This window comes from Dendronephthya gigantea, unplaced genomic scaffold (assembly GCF_004324835.1).
Source record: "Dendronephthya gigantea isolate DGI-Jeju-01 unplaced genomic scaffold, DenGig_1.0 000016F, whole genome shotgun sequence".
NCBI lineage: Eukaryota > Metazoa > Cnidaria > Anthozoa > Malacalcyonacea > Nephtheidae > Dendronephthya > Dendronephthya gigantea.
This window is the reverse complement of record NW_021163026.1, coordinates 2374242-2395216: the sequence shown is the minus strand read 5'-3', so window position 1 is coordinate 2395216 and position 20975 is coordinate 2374242. Positions and strand designations below refer to the sequence as shown.

At 39.7% G+C, this 20975-nt stretch overlaps 1 protein-coding gene across 1 annotated transcript; it reads left to right on the top strand.

The window, feature by feature from the left end:
- Positions 1-199: 199 nt before the first annotated feature.
- LOC114520352 (tetratricopeptide repeat protein 28-like) lies at positions 200-20709 on the top strand. Its single transcript, XM_028540601.1, has 13 exons — positions 200-445; positions 670-1039; positions 11175-11322; positions 11495-13974; positions 14392-14735; positions 14953-15112; positions 15366-15939; positions 16102-16642; positions 16814-17294; positions 17521-17752; positions 17845-17921; positions 18019-18235; positions 18549-20709. The coding sequence occupies exons 2-13, from the start codon at positions 791-793 to the stop codon at positions 19868-19870; spliced, it is 6825 nt and encodes a 2274-aa protein (XP_028396402.1). The 5' UTR covers positions 200-445; positions 670-790; the 3' UTR covers positions 19871-20709.
- Positions 20710-20975: the final 266 nt, after the last annotated feature.

Here is a 20975-nt window from a genome sequence, read left to right as displayed (position 1 = left end):
TTATGTGCCTGCGATGTAACAGGTAGCGGTAACTCCACTGAAATTTCTAAAAAGTGGAAGCATTTAGAAATGAGAAGCGCGATAAAATGAAAAGCGGTTCTTTGAAATGGAAATAGAAATTTCGCCGGGCAAAGGATTGTGGGGAAATGTGATCGGTCGTCGGAAATCGGAAACACTGTTCGGAAGTTGTGATCGGATCTTGTCGTCAATTTCCGTGGCCTTTAGGCAAATTCCTGAATTCAATCATTGCCAATGTCATTGTTTATAAATTTTTCAAAGTGTTTTGGTTTTCTGGTCTAGTATATGGATTTCAAGTGACTTCCGTTCTTTTATTGTGGATCATTGGCTAAATATACCACTTGGGCGATAAACGAAGTCATTAAAGGCGCTTGAAACGAACATTTATTGTAAAATACGACGAACTGTAAACTTTGAAATCCCGGAGGTGCGACGTGAATTTATTTGTGTTTTAGCACGTTCACTGTACGATTTTTCCCTATTGAAATGGTCTCCATTGGGTGTCTTTTTTACGGACGGAAGTTCCATTGTAGTGGATAGTATATCGGTATATCTTAAATAGTTTAAGGAGACGAAAATAGTCTCGTTTGAAGAATTCATTTGCGTGAGAGGATTACAATAATATGAGTTGAATTTTGTGTTTGTTTTTAGGGCCTGTATTTGTATATTGGACATTTGCAACCGCTTCAGGCAAAATGAAGATATGGGAAAGAGACCTATAAATCATGCTCAAAGTGTCTTTGCGCTGTTGTAGACAGATAAGCTCTAAAATATGGCTGTACAAATTGAATCAGCGTCGAAACGAGAGCTTTCCCTCGAGAAGGGTAAACTGGCAACGCAAGCTTGCCAAAGAGGCGATTTCGATGAAGCATCGTTGCTATACACTGAGGCTATATCATTAGATCCTCGTAACCATGTCTTCTACACGAATCGCTCAGCAGTATATATGAGAACGAAACAGTATGAACTAGCACTTGAAGATGGAAAGAAAGCCGCAGAACTAAAGCCTAATTGGCCAAAGGTACGACAATTTCACGTTAATTCGTTATATGTTTATATCTTGTTACCTTGTGATCTACATTTTTAATTGAAAACGCTTAATTCCGAGGGTATTTTAAACAAACTTTAAAAAGACTCTCTTGTGCGAATCGGAAACGTTCAATAATTGCGCGGTATTTGTTATTTTATTAGCCGGATTGTGTCGTCGGAGATTTTATTAGAAACAGATTTGAGATTTGGCTCCGTTTTAAGACCAGCCTACTGGTATTTGTATGTATTGGCAGAAAAAACGCGGATAATTGTGGTTTTAGGTAATACCATCTGTCCTGAACAACAAATTCATGACTTGCCGCGACTTCAGCAGTTAGTCTTGGCATCGCTGTACATTTCCCAGTGTAAACCTAAAGTCAATATGACCTTTAGTTTTCATAAAACATGTATGCTCACGTTAATATGAGGCCTTTATATTCGATCAGCTTATGGCGAAAGCTTATACAGTCTTTGTGTATCGGAGATTTAAACTCTGCAAGTGATTCCAAACAGGAAATTCTTTGTACATTCGCGCTTGTTTCGAAATGAATGTTCGCATTCATAGAATAGTATAAACGTGAATCACGAATAGAATGTTATTGCTGTGTTCGAAGAACATATTTGAAGTAATTAGAACAGAACCGAGTGTTTCAAAAGGCACTCAGAGCGTTCTAAATTCAATTAGAACGAAACTAGGATGTTCTAAACACAATTAGAACCTCTTAGAACAATCTTAAAACGATTTTAAAGTGATTTGTTCATACGCCTCGTTTGGAGCGTTATCGAGCTTTGATATTACTACGTACACACTATAATCTATATATTCATATTATCGTTTATTACTTCACAATGTCCGGTTTTCAAAGCACCTACTAATGAGAGTTTTTACGCTTTGCTTACATTTTAATGTAGAAAGATATTTTCCCGAAGGGCTTTTAGTATATCTAGTATACTAAAAGGTCTTTGGGAAAATATTTGAATATATCCTAAGGCTATATTAACCTGATCTCACAAACGTTTCGCTGATGATTTCATTTCACATGCTAAAAGACGATACGAGCTAGGTTTTCTTCTTATGGTTGATGTAAAGAGAACATTATAAAGGGACCATTGTAGTGTAAATTACTTTCGCCGAATAAAAGGTTAACAATTTTGTGGTGATTGCTGATAAGGTTTATTAACATGCATTTTATCGGACAATCCTTCAGAATTGAGATTACGCAGCTCTCTATAGATTGCAAAGTTAAAATGAGGATGTCTCTTGTAGTCATTCATCAGACTTGGTAATTCTAAACTCAATTAAAACCTGCTGTAGAGCAAATATTTTGCGTGACTCGCACGCTTCTATATCATCCTAACAAAATGTAACTAAATTGTAACTTCAAATGTATTCGAAACTCTACCGTCTTGAGGCAAAATAGCTTTGAAAATCTGATATAAAAAAGCTGTTGTTGTGTTCGTGATATGTTTATTTAAATGCCTCAAGAAGATAAAAGAATTCTAAATGTTATTTTAGTGTCTTTTTACAACATGCTATATATATATATATACTTTGAAACAATTCCTTATACCATACTTTGAGATTTTCGGTCAAAATCTTGGTGAAATAGTCGTGATATTATAAAATCGTTTCATGCTCTGTGAGTTAGCGATTCTTTCCTGCTTTTCTCTCTCAAAAATTGCCAACACCCCGTTGAGGAATCCTATAACTTTTCCATTTTAATCCGATTTTCCCGCGACGTTATTTGACGACTTCCTCCACGGTCGCTGCGTTCTACCATCATAAATCATCTTCCCGTGAAAAACCCTTGTAAAGCTTGTAAAATAAGCAATATTTCAGAAAGTTATCTAAAGTGTTCGTACGCGTTTATTTCAAGTGGGCCTCCGTGATTGCATGTCTGTGAATTTAGCTGATAAAATCAGACAGCATTCAACTTTTTTTTCCTATGATGGGCATAACGTATGGAGGTGTCAATATACGACTTAGCTCGGACCTGTGTGGTAATATCTCTGTGGGTAAAACACAACAAAAACACATTTTCTATATTGATTGAGTTGTCAAGGTCACACGCGTGCGATAGAAAACATAGATATCAATATGTTGGGTTATGTAACTCCTTTGTGTCCATGCCGTTTAGGGCCGAATACATAGACCCGGCAAGCCGAACTGGTCCGGTTGAATATAATCGAAACGTTCAAATTGACTATAAAGGAAGCCAGCCCGGTAGAATGGGACTGGCCGGTCCTTGTAATCTGCCCCTTGGCTTAGGAACTATTTTGTCTGAGTATAATCTTCGTGTTTCGATTACCGTAAAAGACACACAAAAGATTCATAGGTAGATCTTCCAAGGGGTTGGGAAGTTAAATCTGAGTCATAGGTAGTTTCTTCCTCCTGTGTACATTCAATTCTTACAACTAAACTATAATTAAATTATTCGACACTGCGTCTATGTCTGTACAAAACATCGTACAAAAGTTTGCTAATGGTTCTGTCTATATGGACGATCTTACATTCACCTTATGATAATGGAGAAGTACAAAAGTAGCCAATGAGTTTCCTGTAGAATGAGGCAAACAGCTTGTTGAAGGTGGCATAGCGTAAAGTACTAATCTCTAAAATTTAGGAGTCCGCAGACGACTTGTTGTGTCTAATCCTGTTAATATTTTCCATGTGTAGTGTCAACTATATGTAAACTTATACATGATAAGTGTGGTTAATTTGTCCAACCCATGTCATCACACTGTAGGGCTTCAAAAAGTTATCCACTATAACTCTGAAAGAACATTCGTTCGGCTTAATCATTTCCTTCAAATCATTTAAAAAGAAGCACTTGAGAAGTGACAGATTTGTCCAACGCCTGTGTATATATAGAAATAGTTTTAGCTTTCTTCAACGCAAACAGGATTTAATATGGTTCGCAAGAGATGGTTCATTGTGATGCAGTGCACGCATGCAGATTAATTCAAATGGTTGCTATGTATGTCTAAGAGGGACAGTTTAGAAGTTATCAAGTTGTCCAGTAAGTTTAAATAAAGTTAGTTTAGTTTATATTTTCCCCACCCGTGGTGACAATGTAGATCAATATAAAGATATCTGTTACTGGAGCTCTATATAATAAGAACAGATTCGAAATGACAAAGTTATCTCCAGTATAAATAAAATTAGTTTAGGTTACCTCCTGTAGCACTACAAGATCGATAAGACCGTATTACTGGACCTCTGAGAAGATCAGTGATCTGATAGAGCTATCCAATGTAAATATAGTTAGTTTAGGTTTCCTCATGAGGCAACATTGTTTATTTAAGCGTTGATCCTGGACCTCTGGACCTCTAGGAAGAACAGTTTAGAACTGATAGAGCTATCCAGTATAAATAAAGTTAGTTTATAAAGGATCCTCCTGTAGTAACAACATTCGATCAATATGAGATGATATAAATATAGTTGAAGCCAGGGCTGTAGTAACACTGGATCAATAAGAGATGATCATCCTTATTCGACCTCTAGGAAGAACAGTTTAGAACTGATAAAGCTATCCAGTATAAAGTTAATTTAGTTTAGGTTTCCTCCTGTAGTAACACTGGATCAATAAGAGATGATCCTTACTGCACCTCTAGGAAGAATAGTTTAGAACTGATAGAGTTATCCAGGGTAAATAAAGTTAGTTTAGTTTAGTTTTCCTCCTGTATTACACTGGATCAATAAGAGATTCTGTTTCTTATATAAATATTGTTCTCATGTATTGATTGCCAAATCATTTCATGGATCTGTATTGATCATTAGACTATTAGACAGCAGTCTCAGTTTATAACTATTTAACATCCAGCAGCGAGCACCCAGCTTGAGAAAATAGTTACACAAATTATTCTTGTGTGTTGTCCATTAATTGCTTTTTCCCCGCATGACACGTATGAAAATACACACTTTTATATAAGTACCAATTTAGAACATAACTCGTGAAACAAGCGTTGATATTATTAAGCTTCGCGGCTTGGTTTTGTTCTTGACTCTGGGGGTGTGGTCAAGCTGCATGATCAAATAAACTGGGCTGAACCATATTGATGCTATTTTAGAAGAGGCGACATTTTGAAAGGCAGGTGTTCGTTCGTGTTTTGGTAAATGTCGAATATCCGTTTGATGTTTAGTGTTATTTTGTAACCCAGTGTGCAGTCTTGTGTGTCCAATATGCCTTGGCATTAGTTCAGCACTTAATCTCCTTGGTTTCCTTGTCGTCTCCCATAAGTTAAGCTAATATTTTACTGCATGACAGTGCGTTACGTCTTATCACTTCTGATTTACTGAAAGGGGGCTTTTATTCGGTTAGTTTTTTGCTACAAGCTACTTGGAGAAATTTATAAGATAAACGAGTGAACTTCTTGCCCAATTTGGCGTCTAGAAAACTTCCTTCGAGCCGCTGTTTCATCATGGTAAAAATAATATCGTTTGCCTTTTTCACATTCAAATGAAGTAAATTCATAATCAGAAACAAACGAAAGACACAAATGGGGAGACAAATGTCTTAATCACTCTGACCCCGAAGGCCCTCCTGTTAAGAACGGCGAGGTATGAAAGGACACGTGATGACACGCTCTGGATTGCCGAGACTTTATTACAAAAAGCGAGGAACCAAAACAACAATATACTTATAGTATTCTGTAATCGACTGGCAAACCATTAGGAAAAAGCAACAAGCTAAAAGACTTCATTAAAATATTCACGGAAGATAATCCTTGCAAGGCAAACATTTTAAAATCTTTAAAAGCTCAAATGACTAATTCATGGAGATGAGAGTGTTTTCACTTTTCATCAGAGCAGTATATATTGTATTTCCTATAGATCTCTGGGTTCTGGTGTTGCAGGGGTGTGGATATATTTTTCATATGACTTTTGCCTGAGTTTGACTCCTCTAACATGAAGTTAATTATCATTTAACCTCATCCACATGTTTAGGAAAGTACAGTTTTAAGATCTCCTTCTCTCAAATATCCATGATCACCTAAATATTTTGTTGCCTAATGGAAAATAAACAAACTTTCGGTCACGGAAAGGCAGATTAGCTTCACAAAGTAAAAGGAAACGCTTTGAATAAACATCGACATACAAAATTGACAACATAGTTATCTCAGTTTGCGTCTTTTGTCTGCCCTAATATGGTTTGTTTAGAGATAATGAAATAAACAATTGTTTAAAATATGCAATGCATGATGGGACCCCCAGCATCCTTAGCACGATACAAAAATTATTTTTATTAAAATGGTAAATTAATTGAGCGAAATACACAAAATAGTTTGATGAAAATAATAGATTGTAATAAACTTTACTGGATATCGCATGTCGCCATTTTTGATAATTAAGTGATTGAAGACGTTTTTTACATTGCAATTGCGTGCATTTTTTTACAACTGTGCGGGATGTTATTTTGAATACAATGGTTTAGTTTACCGATAACTTTTGGTAAATCGATTTGATCTCAGACAGCAGGGGTTGTATAGTTATGACAAGCGAATATATCATTTATAACCAATGAGCTGTGGATTACTCTGGAATACACGAAGAAGAAAATATCCACACCCTTCTTGTTCCAACAGCTATGCTAGGAACTTAAATACCAGCTTATGAAATGATTTAGTGTTTTTTTTTCAAGTACTGTGACAGTGTAGTTCAGAACGGCGAGTTAGTGAAGCACGATAGTTCATTCTAGAACACAACCTGGACCCCTGTGCTGTGGTATAATACACTAACCAGCATATATTGAAGAAATATTAATTACAAATCGAGTCAATATTGTCATATTGCAAACTGTTTTTAGTGCAATAAATCAATTTATATCCAAGACATAACGCAAGGCGTCATATGTATTCAATCAATTTTTATTGCGATTAATTTTTTGAACATTTTCTGACGACGCTAATTAAATTATTATTAGGTTTCTCAGCAAGATAGATTTACACTATAGCCACTTAAATCAATTAATATGTATATTATGTAAGTCAGATGAATGGTCTATGACTTTTTGTTCATGTAAAATGATAAGCCCGACGCCATATTGTGGTATATTTCAGGAATGCAGAAACTTTAAAAAAATTTGAAATTGTTCTTCCCCCAGTAAACTGTGTAACATCGTTGAAGCTTCTTCGAATATCAAACTCCGGGTTTCCCCACCTACACCCGACCTCAGAAGCGTGTGTGAATCCTCTGTTTTCCAACTTTGTCTTTCAGTTCTCTTTGGGTACTTTTCGGTGTCTCAGCTTCCCTCGAGGTGCCTCACTATCTCTCTAGGTACTCTTGTTTTCCTCCAGGTACTCGCCTGTGATGGTGGTGGATCTCTTGTGTTTCATTCTGTATGTGAAAGTGTCTTTTTCCAAGTCTCGTGATTTTGATTCTCTGAAGTCTCACAAAGGAAAGGCGTGGCTTTCTACTCCGGTTTCTTCGAGGTGACTACTGACAGGATAGGTTTGGACAAGACTACACTAGCTCTTCCATCATAACTGCTTTGATATGAATCATACGTTGTCAGTCGAAAGAGCTTCTATCATTATCAACCTTTTTGAATGAATCAAGTAGACAAGAAAAAAATACTCAGAAGAATAGCGTCTTGTAAACTCAAGATAAAAGCTTTTCAAAGACCACCTTTCAATGACCACCTTTCAAAGACCACCAAGGTATTTCAAAATCCTTGTCAAATCAGTCAAATATCACCGTAAAATTATGTCAAATCGTCTATACCTCGCGTCTTACAAGATGTTATTCTTCGGAGTTTTTTCTTGTATTTTATCAAATTGTCTGCTGGTAATGCATGGTTTTTGAATCAAACAAAGCTGTATCCATTGGTAGTTCAGACCCTGACTGAAATGAAGAGTCATTTCCATGCTTCCGCTTATAAATCTTCATGAAATATTTCCTCTTCATTGCTGGCTTACGTCACACAAAATGTTAAAAATACTCCATGTCTGGCCAAAAGGTTTTCCACCCATCAACGGTGACTTTATTTCACGCCACATTGGCCTCTTATCAAATCATCTTTGACACACAATCTGTCGACAGCATCGATGGAAACCAGGCAACGCTTTGACCTTTTTGGGGCGTTGAGAAAGAAGCGATTAGATTAACGCATTGGAGAAGGATTTCAACGCATCCTATTGAAATATCTTTTAAACAAGGATCAAAATTTCACTTGAGAGTACTCACATTGCATGTTATAACATTTTGGGACATTTCCAGTGGTGAGTTATGGATACTTATGCTCAAATTCTGGTTATCTTAATTATATTAGTCTGTTTACGTCAGGAATGATCGAAATACTCTCGACAATCTCGTGGATAGATTTAGCAGATGCAAACCATGATGATTTTTGCTTATTTCGCTGTTCAACTAATAGCTATGAAACTGCAACAGTTTGTGCGTAAATGTAACTTTAATGTTAACTATTAGTTTTACTTATAACAATTACTATCCTAACCAAAGCCTAGGGCGAAGTATGTTGCTTTCTGTGGCTGAACTAACGTCCAAGCAAGCCACAGAGTTCATCTTTCTTTCAAGCGAGAACGAGCTTTATTACAATATCGGTTGATTTTATAAACAGGTGTTTCCTTTATATGATCAAGGCATTTCATCCTCTTATTACAGAATGGCTAATATTTCTCCCACTCGTTTTCAAACTATAACTCTACAAGACGAGGAAGGTTAGCGTTGTGTCAGCAAGCATGATTTATACAATGCGAGGACGGAATAATACTTAACACTTTGAAAAGTGTGGACAAATATATTAAATTGCCACGCGAATGATTTATGTGCACAAACTAGTGTTGAGGGATAAAGGAAGGATATAGAGGTTAAAGAATTGGCTATTACGTGCTTGCAATTATTTCCTGAAAACAATCATAAGCTGATAGGTGCCTCATAAGTCGACAACTAGTTTTAAAGTGGTTTGTTTATGCACTGTTATGGTTTTTCAAGTACGTGATATTGGTCCAGTATTACCACAAGAAGTTTGAAAGAAAGTGAGATACTAATATTAATACGGATCAAATGTTTATGGTAGAACACCCTCTCATGAGATTTTAATATGATAATTGGATAAATTTCGTCAAGATGGAATTTGATTTTTCATAGTATTCATCAAAGGCGTTTTATGCATGAAAAAGTTAAGTTAGTTAAAGCTAAGTGAATTGCATCATCTCTGACGTTATATTGAGTACAAGGAATTGCGAAATCTTTAGCTAAGATAGGTTTAAGAGTCGAGCAACTATTTTTACAGAGATCACTTTGACATTCAAGATTTCGTTTTCAAGTGGTGCTTACATTCCACTCAATTTCACAGGCAATCTTTGTGAAAGATCACTTCATCGATTGCAATATTGAAACGTAACTACGTATTGACATGGTATCTGGTCAAAACTCATGCGTACGTGTGGTTATTTTGAATTCACTCGGCGCTATCGTTTATTATATCGGCTCTTCTTCATCTCTTGTTAAACGTCCTCAATATCATCCAACCTTTGTTTCCCAGAACACCTTTGAAATATCTCCTACCTCTTCTTCATCTTCTTCTGATCTTTTCATCTCTTTATACCTTTTACCAGCTCTCCCTCATCTCTGGGTCTTACATCCGCAATATCATCTCAACCTCGCTTCCCTCGTCTGTACAATATCTCACATCTGCTGTTTTCATTCCATGATATCTCTGAGCAGCTCTCCTTCATCCCTTCTTATCACAATCTGCATATTATCCTAACCACGCACTCCTTATCTGTCTACCTGCTCAATGCATCTTCAATCTTTGATGCAATCTCCGACCGGCTTTCCTTCATCTTTTGCCAAAACGTGTCAGACACTTTATCCCAGCTCTGCTCCCCACATACTCTAATCCCTTCCTTCATTTAAATGTTCATGAATATATTTGTAATGAAATCCCACCAGGCGCTATAGGCTGATTCTGGAGAACACAAATTGAAGGATGAAGTCAAATTCTGTTCCATCCTTCATTTCCCTGTAAGCTTCAGCGCATGTTTCCCGCCAGAGAAATGATCATAAATAAACGCTTCATTTTAAAGCCGGATTAATAAATCTTTTTTGAATTGAATCACACGTTTTGGCATTACGCAAACAAGGGGGATGGCTTTGTTTACAATTTGTCGACAGAATGTAATCCCTTTCGGGATTCTTAAGTTTCTATTTGCTTGAAAGAACAAACGAGGGTCAAATGGTCAACAAAATCGTCAAAGCTTGAAGAAGACACACAACAATCTCGTCTTTTAGCCTTTAACTTGTGTTACAATGTTTGGTTGTAATTTGGAAATGATGAGCGGCTGTCTGACTAACAGCTGAGTTAAAGAAATGATGTATTTCGCAAGTTCGCCAAATTTAAAGTGTCATCTTGTCTGTTGCCGCCAGATACAAGCAATTCTCTTTGTTCTTCTTGTTGTAAAAGTGTTTAAAGCTCTGGTATAATATGAAACAGGAAGAGACGGCACTTCTATCAAGTGTATTGCGTCCTTTACATCGCCTGGAGGAGAATGCAGCGCGCGAGGCTTTAATTTTCAAGGCTGTATCATAAGTGAGACAATTCAAATGCCGTCTGTCGTCTAAACGTTCATTTGCTTGCTTTACTAAACTTTTGTGTACATTGGCTATAACTGTGCTTCTTTGCTGTTAAAAAATACGTGAGGAAAGCAACGTCACATTGACATATTGAAACAGTCAATTGGAATTACAACGAAAATTTATATTCGGCAAAGTCGGCCGTAGAGTAATAACGGTGTTCGCGTCAGCCGTTACTCAGCAACAATGAAACGGCATGCTTTCGCGAGAAAGTCCGAAGGCAGTCCTTTAAATGGCTATATTTTTGGCGTAAATAGCAGGGTAAGAGTAAAGTGTGTGTCTATGCTTTTCCTCGTTGAAGTGGGAAAACTAACGAGTGACTCGAAGGACGCTTCACTATATTAAAACAGCTGATGTTATGTCTTTGTGCTTACATGGCCATTGTTCCAGACGTGTCGACAAACTTACTTTAATGGTTAATTGTTGAACCGAAAGTGATACATTTTGTTCCTACGAAATGTAGTATAATAGAATATGATATAATTTATATAGTAACTTTCAAATAAGAAATATTTTTATTATCTTGCAGGCACATTACCGCCAAGCGGTGGCTCTTCAGTGTATGGGGAAATACCACGAATCCCTTGCGGCCTTCGCGTCTGCGTTGGCCCACGATCAGAAGAGTCAGCAGCTATTGACTGGAATCATCGATACAGCTTTGAAGTCGCCTTTGAAAGGTTAGGATATGAAATATTATAAATTGTTCGCATGCGTGATTTCACATCTGTCATCATGTTTTAATTCCAGATTCTTGTAGTTCTCTCCCGTTATCAACACTGAATAAATCATTCTTATTGGATCTCCTATGTTATGAAGCCATCCAATTTAACATCCCATCTTTAATTTTAGAAAACATCGAGAAAATATTCGGTCGACTTCAGCAAGTGAGCATGGATCAAAATCCATTTGTCGTGGTGTCAATAATCGGGCAGGAACTTCTTAATGCAGGTCACATCCAGCCCGCAATCACGTGCTTGGAGAATGCGTTGAAAATCGGCACTGTTGGGCTACGCATGCGTGGCTCCGTTATCTCGGCGCTGACGAGTGCTTACTGGAAAGTGGGCAATCTTTCGCGCTCCGTTGAGCTAATGCAGGAAGATCTGGATATCTGTCGTTCATTGGGCGACAACGATGGCGAATGCAGAGTTCTTGGTAACCTTGGTAACGCTTATTTCGCGATGAAACAACATGACGAAGCGCTCAATTCACATCGTTCACAACTTATGGTCGCTTCAAAGCATAAAAACAAAAAGGCAGCTGCATCAGCTCTGAGCTCTATAGCACACGTGTATGTCTCCTTAGCAGACTACCCCAATGCTATTGAAAGTCATGGCAAGGCGATTGATTTTCAAAGGCAACTCAAAGATCCTTTAGGCGAGACCCTTGAATTGGGACATCTTGGTGCGGTACACCTGCTCGCAGGCAACACCGATAAGTCGATAGAATGCCACGCACAACAGCTGACCCTAGCGAAATCTTTGAATAATGATAAAGAAGTCGCATTAGCTTACAGCAATTTGGGAAGTGCTTATATTCAGAAAGGTAATCATCACGAGGCAGCAAAGCTTCACGGACAGGTTTTAAAGCTTGCAGAGACTCTTGGGGATCCCTCCCTCGAGGCACGGGCTTGCGCGGGTCTTGGAAGCGCGTATCGCTCCATAGGAAACCTAGGCAAGGCTCTGAAATATTACGAACGTCAACAATCTGTCGCGGTGAAGCTGAAGGATAGAATCATGGAGGGGAGAGCCCTTTCGAGCTTGGGAATTATTTATCTGGAACAGGGAGAGTGTTTACATGCTTTGAAACTACATAAAGTACACTTGGCTATTTGTCAGGAGTTCGGAGACCGTGCTGGGCAAGGACAGGCTTACGGAAACATGGGTTGTGCCTACTGTGCGTTGAAGAAATACGAGCAAGCAATTAAATACCACGAAAAAGAGCTCGCTATCTCCAAGGAGGTTAATGACGCCATCTCTGAGGCATGTACCCATGGCAACCTCGCGGTGGCGTATCAAGGACTCGGAAAATCCGAGGAAGCGCGACGACACTACGAACAGCACCTCTCGATTTCTCGCGCCAATGGCGACACCTACAACGAAGGAGTGGCGCTCTTCAATCTGGGAAATTTTTACAGCTCAAGCGGAAGCTTCAAGAAGGCTGTCGCATTTTACGAGAAATATATGAAGCTCACGCAATCAACAGGCGATAAAAAAGGCGAAAATAAGGCGTGTCATAATTTGGCGTTTGCTCACTTCTCGTTGGGCAATCTGGAAGAATCCGTTGAGCTCTACAAACAAAATATTGAACTAGCTCAAGCTCTACATGACAAGAATACTCTTGCCAGGACATATTGTAATTTGGGGCTGGTCTATAAAGATTTAGGAGATTTCCAGAATTCTCTGATGTGTCAGACTAATTTCCAAACAGTTTCTCACGAAATTGGGTACTCAACGGGTGAATGTAGGGCTTTAGGGAACATTGGGGATTTATATGTACAAACTAAGCGTATACGCGAGGCTGTCGGTTACTATGAGAAACAAGTTAAGATGGCGGATAAATTAAAAGACAAGGGATCCTTATCGCAGGCTCATGCTTCTCTTGGGCATGCGTACAAGATGCTAGGGAAGGTTGACAAAGCTCTTGTGTGTCACTCAAAGGAGCTGGCATTTCGTCGTGAGATTGATGATACACAGGGCTTGTTTAAAGCTCTTGATCATATTGGAACCGATTGTATTTCGTCCGGACGAACTGACGAGGCAATAGAGTATTTTTCAGAGCAGCGTCTCATCGCCGACCGGGTAAAAGATTCTCACCTGCAGGCCCGAGCCTACGGGAATTTAGGGCAGGCGAAGCTGAGCGGCGGTGCTTACCAAGAGGCGAGGGTGTACTTTGGAACTCAGATTGAGATCCTAGAACGAGTGGGAGCTGGCTCTATCGAGCTTGGTCGTGCACGAGGTAATTTAGCGGAGTGTTTGTTCATGCTGGGAGAGCATGACGAGGCACGTGGACTGTACGAAGGATATCTGAATTCAGCCAAAAAGATGGGTTCCTCTAATGACCAAGATAAGGCATACCAAGGTCTTGGTAAAGTATTCAGAGCTCTGGGGAATCTACAACAAGCATTGTTCTGTTTCGAGAACCGTCTTGTCTTCGCCCACGAGCTGACGGAGTCATCAGCCAAGGGGTCTGCGTACGGGGAGTTGGGAAACCTGCACAGGACTATGGGAAACTTCGAACAAGCTGCTGCTTGCTATGGTCAGCAGCTGAAGTTGGCGAAAGAATGTCATGACCTGGAAAGCGAGAGTGATTCTGAATGTGGGCTGGGAGAGGTAAGATCGTTTGAAATGGAAGAAGTATCCATTTTAATTCACCGCTCATAATTGAAGCAAAGACATGCAAGTTGAATGATCAATCTTGTTGCTGGTCGATAGAAAATCTGTGTTCTTGCAACTCGTTGGAAGAGGCTTGCGTTTGATATGAGAGACTTGCGTTTGATATGAGAGACTTGCCTTTGATATGAGAGACTTGCGTTTGATATGAGAGACTTGCGTTTGATATGAGAGACTTGCGTTTGATATGAGAGACTTGCCTTTGATATGAGAGACTTGCGTTTGATGAGAGAGACATGCGTTTGATATGAGAGACTTGCCTTTGATATGAGAGACTTGCGTTTGATTTGAGAGACTTAGCCTTGATGCAGTGAATAGAAAAGTATTTTCATAACAAATCTTCTCTTTTCTTTTTAGGTTCATACAAAGTTGGGCGACTACACTACAGCGCTTTCCCATCACGAGAATGAATTGAAACTTGCGGATAAGCTTCACAGCAGCATGAGGCAGTCACGTGCATTTGGCAATCTTGGTCTTGTTTATGAACTGATGCAAGATTACAAGAAAGCGGCGGAATGCCAGGAGCAACACTTGTCTATCGCTGCCCAAGTGAGCGACCGTGTGGGGAAGGTGAATGCTTACAGTAGCCTGGGGAGGAATCATTATTTGATGGCCAATTTTGCACAGTCTATATCTTATTTCAAGCAAGGTCTTACGATCGCTGAGACGCTGGGACGAAGTGAAGATGAGGCTACTATAAGGTTGGCGATATCATTTGTTAATGAATGTGTCCAGTGAATCTCAAAGGATAAATAAAGTTAGTTTAGTTCAGGTTTTCTCCTGTAGTAACACTGAATCAATAAGAGATGATCCTTATTGGACCTCTAGGAAGAACAGTTTAGAACTGATAGAGCTATCCAGTAGAAATAAAGTTAGTTTGGATTGATGTTTATCATCTTTATTCTATATTTTTTCAAGGTATTGGTTAGGCGTCGCTCTGTGCGCGAAGAAAGACATCCTTTCTTCTCTCGAACAGTTGTATCAAGCAATTGAACTTTACGAGAAACTTCGTGACGCCGGGATCAGCGATGGACGTTTTCAACTCGCCATGCATGAACAACAGGCGCTCTGTTATCAGGTAAAAGAGCATGTTTCAAGTATTTACGATTATCTTAACAACGTCAGGAAGACGTTTCCAGCGAAGGCGCTTCGTTTGGAAGTTACAACCAAGAACCCCTCAACTAATTTCTGCCATTTTTATCAGTATTTCCTATTGAAATTGGTTTAGTTAAGAAACTTAGAAAGTAATTCGATGTAATTTTCAAAGTAGAAAACCTGCACTTCTGCCATCGCATGTTCAGTGATTTTTTCATCTTTTTTACTTTCAACAGGTCCTACAACGAGTGCTTATCGATCTCGGGCGTCGTGAAGAAGCTCTTGTTATTGCCGAGAGAGCTCGTGCTCAGGACTTCATCGACTTCTTACTGCGCCGACCAGGCATTGAGCGACAGCAAGAGAAAGACTGGATCCGACTCGAAAGTTATGATCAAATCATGGAAGTTGTCAACAAACAGAATGGCTACTTCATTTGTTATTCTCTGGTCCTAGGCTACCTGTGTATATGGTTGATCGTTCCTCAGCATGGCATTGTGAAATTTCATGAACTCAGACTCTCGGATGAAATGCCTGAGCTTATGGTTCATATGGACAGCGGTATGTCGACCACCTCCGAGTCAATGCTGGAAAGATTGATCGGACAGATTCGTGAGAACATCGGCGTAGAGCCGGCCTGCGGTAGCTCCATCTCAACGATGTCTTCAAGTCTATCTGGAAGCGACCTTGATGAGCCTGCGTTCGAAAGTCCGAGTTCCCAGCCGAGATCACGTTGTTCCAGTGAAAACAACAGTCAACCCTCAACACCCTCCTCTACCCTGTCCTATTTGAAGAACAGCTTGTTAAGAAAAGGTATTTTGACAATGCTTCAGGTATTCTTCTTTGCTATCATTCCACATAGCGCGTGACGATGACAGTTCCAGTATATTTATGTATTTCCAAGTGGCACAACTTTTAGTTCTGTTGTTTGTGTAGTGATTGCTGATCATTCATTCATTCATTCCTCTTTCCCAGGCCTGCGAAAGCTAAATGGCGTCCGTCAAAACAAAGACGTAACCACCGCCTTACCAGTCCAGGTCTTGTATGAAACTCTGATAGCTCCAGTTGAAGAATTTCTTCCCAGGTCCCCACAGAGCGATGGCAGTTTGATCGACCTCGTCCTAGTCCTTCAAGGAGACCTCTATCTTGTACCATTCTCCTTGCTACACGGTCATGCAAAGGATTACCTTCATAAACGATTCTCCCTCCTAACCGTTCCCTCGATACGAGCACTAATGTTAACCTCAAATACCCACCATAAATCCCAAACAACAAGACTGGTAGTTGGAGATCCACAATTACCCCTGTCTATCGATCAGTATCGCTGTAACCCCAGTACCCAAAGCGAAGCAGAGCTGGTTGGCAGTTTGTTCGGTACCAAGCCCCTTATTGGAAGTGATGCGACGAAGGATGTCGTTTGCAAAAAAGCACAGGAGGCTGAGTGTATCCACTTTGCGACAAATACATCCTGGAAACACTCAGCTCTAGTCCTCGCGCCAAACAAGGAAAACAATAGGTGTTGTATTCTTTTTATCGTTTTTTCAGCCTCTTTCCCTGGGTCTCTTTTTCCGTGGGTCTCTTTTTCCCTGGGTCTCTTTTTCCCTGGGTCTCTTTTTCCCGGTTGTCGTTCTCTGAGTTGCTGTTCAACCCAATTTCAGTTGAGAACCATTATGCTTATTTCACACAGGGACTTTGGTAGTAACGAGAACTTTATGCCATCTCCAACCGACTTCCTTCTGTCAGCTTCTGAAATATCTTACATGAAGTTCCCCGCAAAAATGATCGTCTTGAGTTGCGCACAAAACGAGACCCGGAATAAAATGTCCTTAGATGGTTTGCTGTGTATAGTACGATCATTCCTATTGGCTGGATGTAGCTGTGTCTTGGTCTCTCTTTGGCCCGTACCCGAGCCTGCGTACCAGCTGTTACTTCAAGGCTTTTATAAGCGATTCCTGCGCGGGATGCGCGCGAGTCGTGCCCTCGCACACGCGGTGAAGCTCGTGGAAAGCAACAAGGAGTTTGATCATCCATCAAACTGGGCTGGCTTCGTGTTGGTCGGCCGAGATGTGAAGGTCTCCAAAAAGACGGTTCAGTTGCGTGAGGCTTTGGTAGTTCTGATTGACTCGACAGCAAACTGCAGAGAAGCATTGAAAGTTATCTTGCATCTGGTAAGTTTCAGGGTCAATTTTATCCTTCTCCAGTGAGGATTGATTCCTACACATAAAGCTTACGTTTCCTCCTGTAGTAACACTGGATCAATAAGAGATGATCCTTACTGGACCTCTAGGAAGAACAGTTTAGAACTGATAGAACTATCCAGTATAAATAAAGTTAGTTTAAAGTCAAGGTTTCTTGAATGTTTCTCTGAAACAGACATTCTTTTCTGTGCAACAGGTTGACAAAGCGAACCATCGACTTCTCAACAACAACACGTCGTTGATGTACACAGCCGAAGCCAGCGTAGCGCACAAGTTGGGTGATGCCCAGGGTTGGAGAGATGTTCTCACAGCGGCCGGATTTCGCTTCAGAAAAGCTGCAAAGAATTTACCTGATGCTGTGTTTTTCCCACTGAAAGACGAGAGGGGAAAGTTGCGACAATGTGGCGACATTTTACGATCCTTACTCGGTAGGTGACTGTATAATTTAGCATATATTATTTCACTGTATATCTGGTGAAGGGATTGCTTTTACCTAAAGAAACTTTTTTTATCATTTTAGGCTTGAGTCCAACAACTCTACAAGCAATATCAAAAGTTCTTTCATGTTCGAGTCTTGTCAGAGCCCTCTTAGATTTAGTACGTTGCCATTTATTCGTAAAATATTTGAATATTTTTTATCACATTTACCAGACTTCTAGTATTAAATTATTTTGCTCATCTTTCCAATTTTCAGTTCAATCAGGTGCTGTCGAGTTTTGCCAAAGGTTTGAACAATGTTCAAGTCCCACTCCCGCTCAATCTCTGGCATATGATTGGCTGTCACGAGCTGCTTGCGTCAATGGGATTTGATCTGCTTGGTGTTGGCAAGGATGAGGTTATGTTACGATCCGGGGGTATGAACAGTCGTCGAGTCTTGCAGTGCTCTGTCGTAGCATTGAATACATTAACTGGTATGTACTTCCACTTGAAGGTCCTGTATATCTCTTATCCATCCAGTGTTACTACAACTATTGGAAACCTAAACTGAACTAGTAACACTGGATCAATAAGAGATTATTCCCACTGGACCTCTAGGAAGAACAGTTTAGAACTGATAGAGCTATTCAGTATAAATAAAGTTAGTTTAGTTTAGGTTTCTTCCCGTAGTAACACTGGATCAATAAGAGATGATGCTTACTGGACCTCTAGGAAGAACAGTTTTGAACTGATAGAACTATTATTTGTGCTTGAACTCTTTCTAAATGTAGATTTCTCTCGTTTCAGGTGGCCTTGGTACGGACAATATTGAATTCAACGGCGAGTTTCCGCTACGTCGCTCGGGTTCAGATTCCAGTCTAAAGAGTTCTGTCTCAACTATATCCAGTTTTAGTTACACGAGTGCCGAGCGCACGATCGAGGCACGATCATATCACGGAAGCTCACGAAGGAGTCACGTAAGTGATATTGAATCAATTCTCGATGATCTTGAGAAGTGTCAGGAGGAGTCAAGCGTTGATCCAGACATCTCCGAAGACCTTCCGAACACTCCCGATGATATTCCAATAAATTCCGATAGCCGAGCGCTTTCATTGAAGAAGAAACACGATGCTAAATCCAGTGCCTCACAAGATGTGTCCACTCCCACCCTGACTCGAAAAAATGGACGTAAATTTGGCGACTTATCCCTGTTTACAAATAATAATAATAATACCTTCGTTCCTTTGGAGGTAACAGGAAGTCCCCTGAGCCCTTTAACGCCCAATAACTTCACCGGACAAGCGATGGTCTCCAGTCCTATCCGTATGGACGGACAGATGAACGGACTCTGGGAAAAACCTGCTATGATGGCGAAATCTCCGGTTATAGACAGATCTTCGTATCAGTTCCCGACGCATTTCCGTGATACTTCGGATTCGCTCGACTCCGAGGCGTCAACCTCCGTGAGTAGCCCCGGCCACAAGACGCCCGGCAGTTTTAACCTTATGCGTGAGAATGGTGCTGCGAGCGTTACCAATGGCGATAAGAATGGCGTGATCCGTTCCCATGGCGATAAGAATGGCGTTAGCAAATTACGTAATTACGATGAAACAAATGGTGTAGATAAATCGCCACAGATAAGAAGAGGTAATTTACGCCGGGGACTTGATAATGCCGTAGAACACGAGCTTGATGATGAATTATGTCGTCAAAGGTACATGTCTGGACCATCGAGAACTGTTTCATTTGATAGTGTTGTTGATTTTGATGACCCCTCAGACCACAAGGACCGCAGACCAAACGATGTTGAGACGTTCCACGCACTTATTCAAAACACGCGTGGATCTCGCAAGACGCTGTACACGCAGGGTAAAGAAGGTAATCTGAACAAAACCTATTCGAAATCTGCGGATGATTTGAAGTCAGTTGGAAAAACCCACGAATCTCACGAGATGTTCTCGATGGAGCTCGATACGGAGGCGAATGGCGTGGATTCTGACGTCATCTCTGGTATTCCAAGCAGTTCCAGGTATCAAGATGGACATGGTAACAGAGGTGACCCCGGGAGAAGGAAATTAAAAAGCGAATACTTAGCGAATTTGAAAAATCTGCAAGCTTCTTCGTGCTAAATACAACCATTTCGATAAAATTTTACCATGAATTATAATAATTGTTGAGCAAGTTTAGTATTAAAATAGGAATCCAGAAGAGTATCTTTCAATGATCACACACACAATACACACGTCTATTCCAGCATGCATTCTTAACCACTGATTCTCCAAAGAAACTGTTTGAAATGAAACAAAATGATTGTTAATGTTCCTAATGAGACTGCAGAGGTAAATTTTCAAGGAAAATTAAATACGCCGTCAATTTGTGACGGATTTAGAATGAAAGAAAAATTAGTTTTAGGACATAGGACTGACCCGTAGATTTGTATTTCAGAAACTAACTTCCATAATTTTTAAATGTTAGCAAAGGGCTATGTCCAGGCACATGGTCTATTAATATAGGTCAACTGAACACATATGATACATTCAACTTTAACGACAAGGTCCAACCAACGGACGGCTCCACTCATCTCTTTTATGCACTAAAAGTGCTCTGTTCTACCTTCGGGTGGTCATTTGCAGTTTGTGAATAGAATTAACGAATACAAGGTTATTTACATTATTATTAACAGTAATCACTAACAAATGACGTGGTCTTTATATTGTGACTGAATGATACTTGTATATAAAATGAATCTGATTTCTGATTCAGAAATTTTTATGATCTATTGATTGTGTAACGATATTTTCATATTTATACTCTTTGAATGCCCGAATATGATGTACATTAGCCAAAATATACACTTCGTTTTTATCCAAATGTATGTAAAACAGTATAAATTTATCACAATCACAATATGTATATATATTGAACATTTGTAGATATCATTTTGTAACAGAGTAAAAGAAATAAATTCATTCGAGTTGTAAAATTGCCCACTGCTCATTTTTTAACCGTTCTCTTATTGATTCAGTGTTACTACAGGAGGAAACCTAAACTAAACTAACTTTATTTATACTGGATAGCTCTATCAGTTCTAAACTGTTCTTCCTAGAGATCCAGTAAGGATCATCTCTTATTGATCCAGTGTTACTACAGGAGGAAACCTAAACTAAACTAACTTTATTTATTCTGGATAACTCTATCAGTTCTAAACTGTTCTTCCTGGAGGTCAAGACTCAA

Coding starts and splice junctions, on each gene's coding strand:
- LOC114520352 (XM_028540601.1), top strand. CDS start 791: ATGGCTGTACAAATTGAATCAGCGTCGAAACGAGAGCTTTCCCTCGAG. Junction 14,736..14,952: donor GAAGATGAGGCTACTATAAG/GTTGGCGATATC, acceptor TATTTTTTCAAG/GTATTGGTTAGGCGTCGCTC. Junction 15,940..16,101: donor GAACAGCTTGTTAAGAAAAG/GTATTTTGACAA, acceptor CCTCTTTCCCAG/GCCTGCGAAAGCTAAATGGC.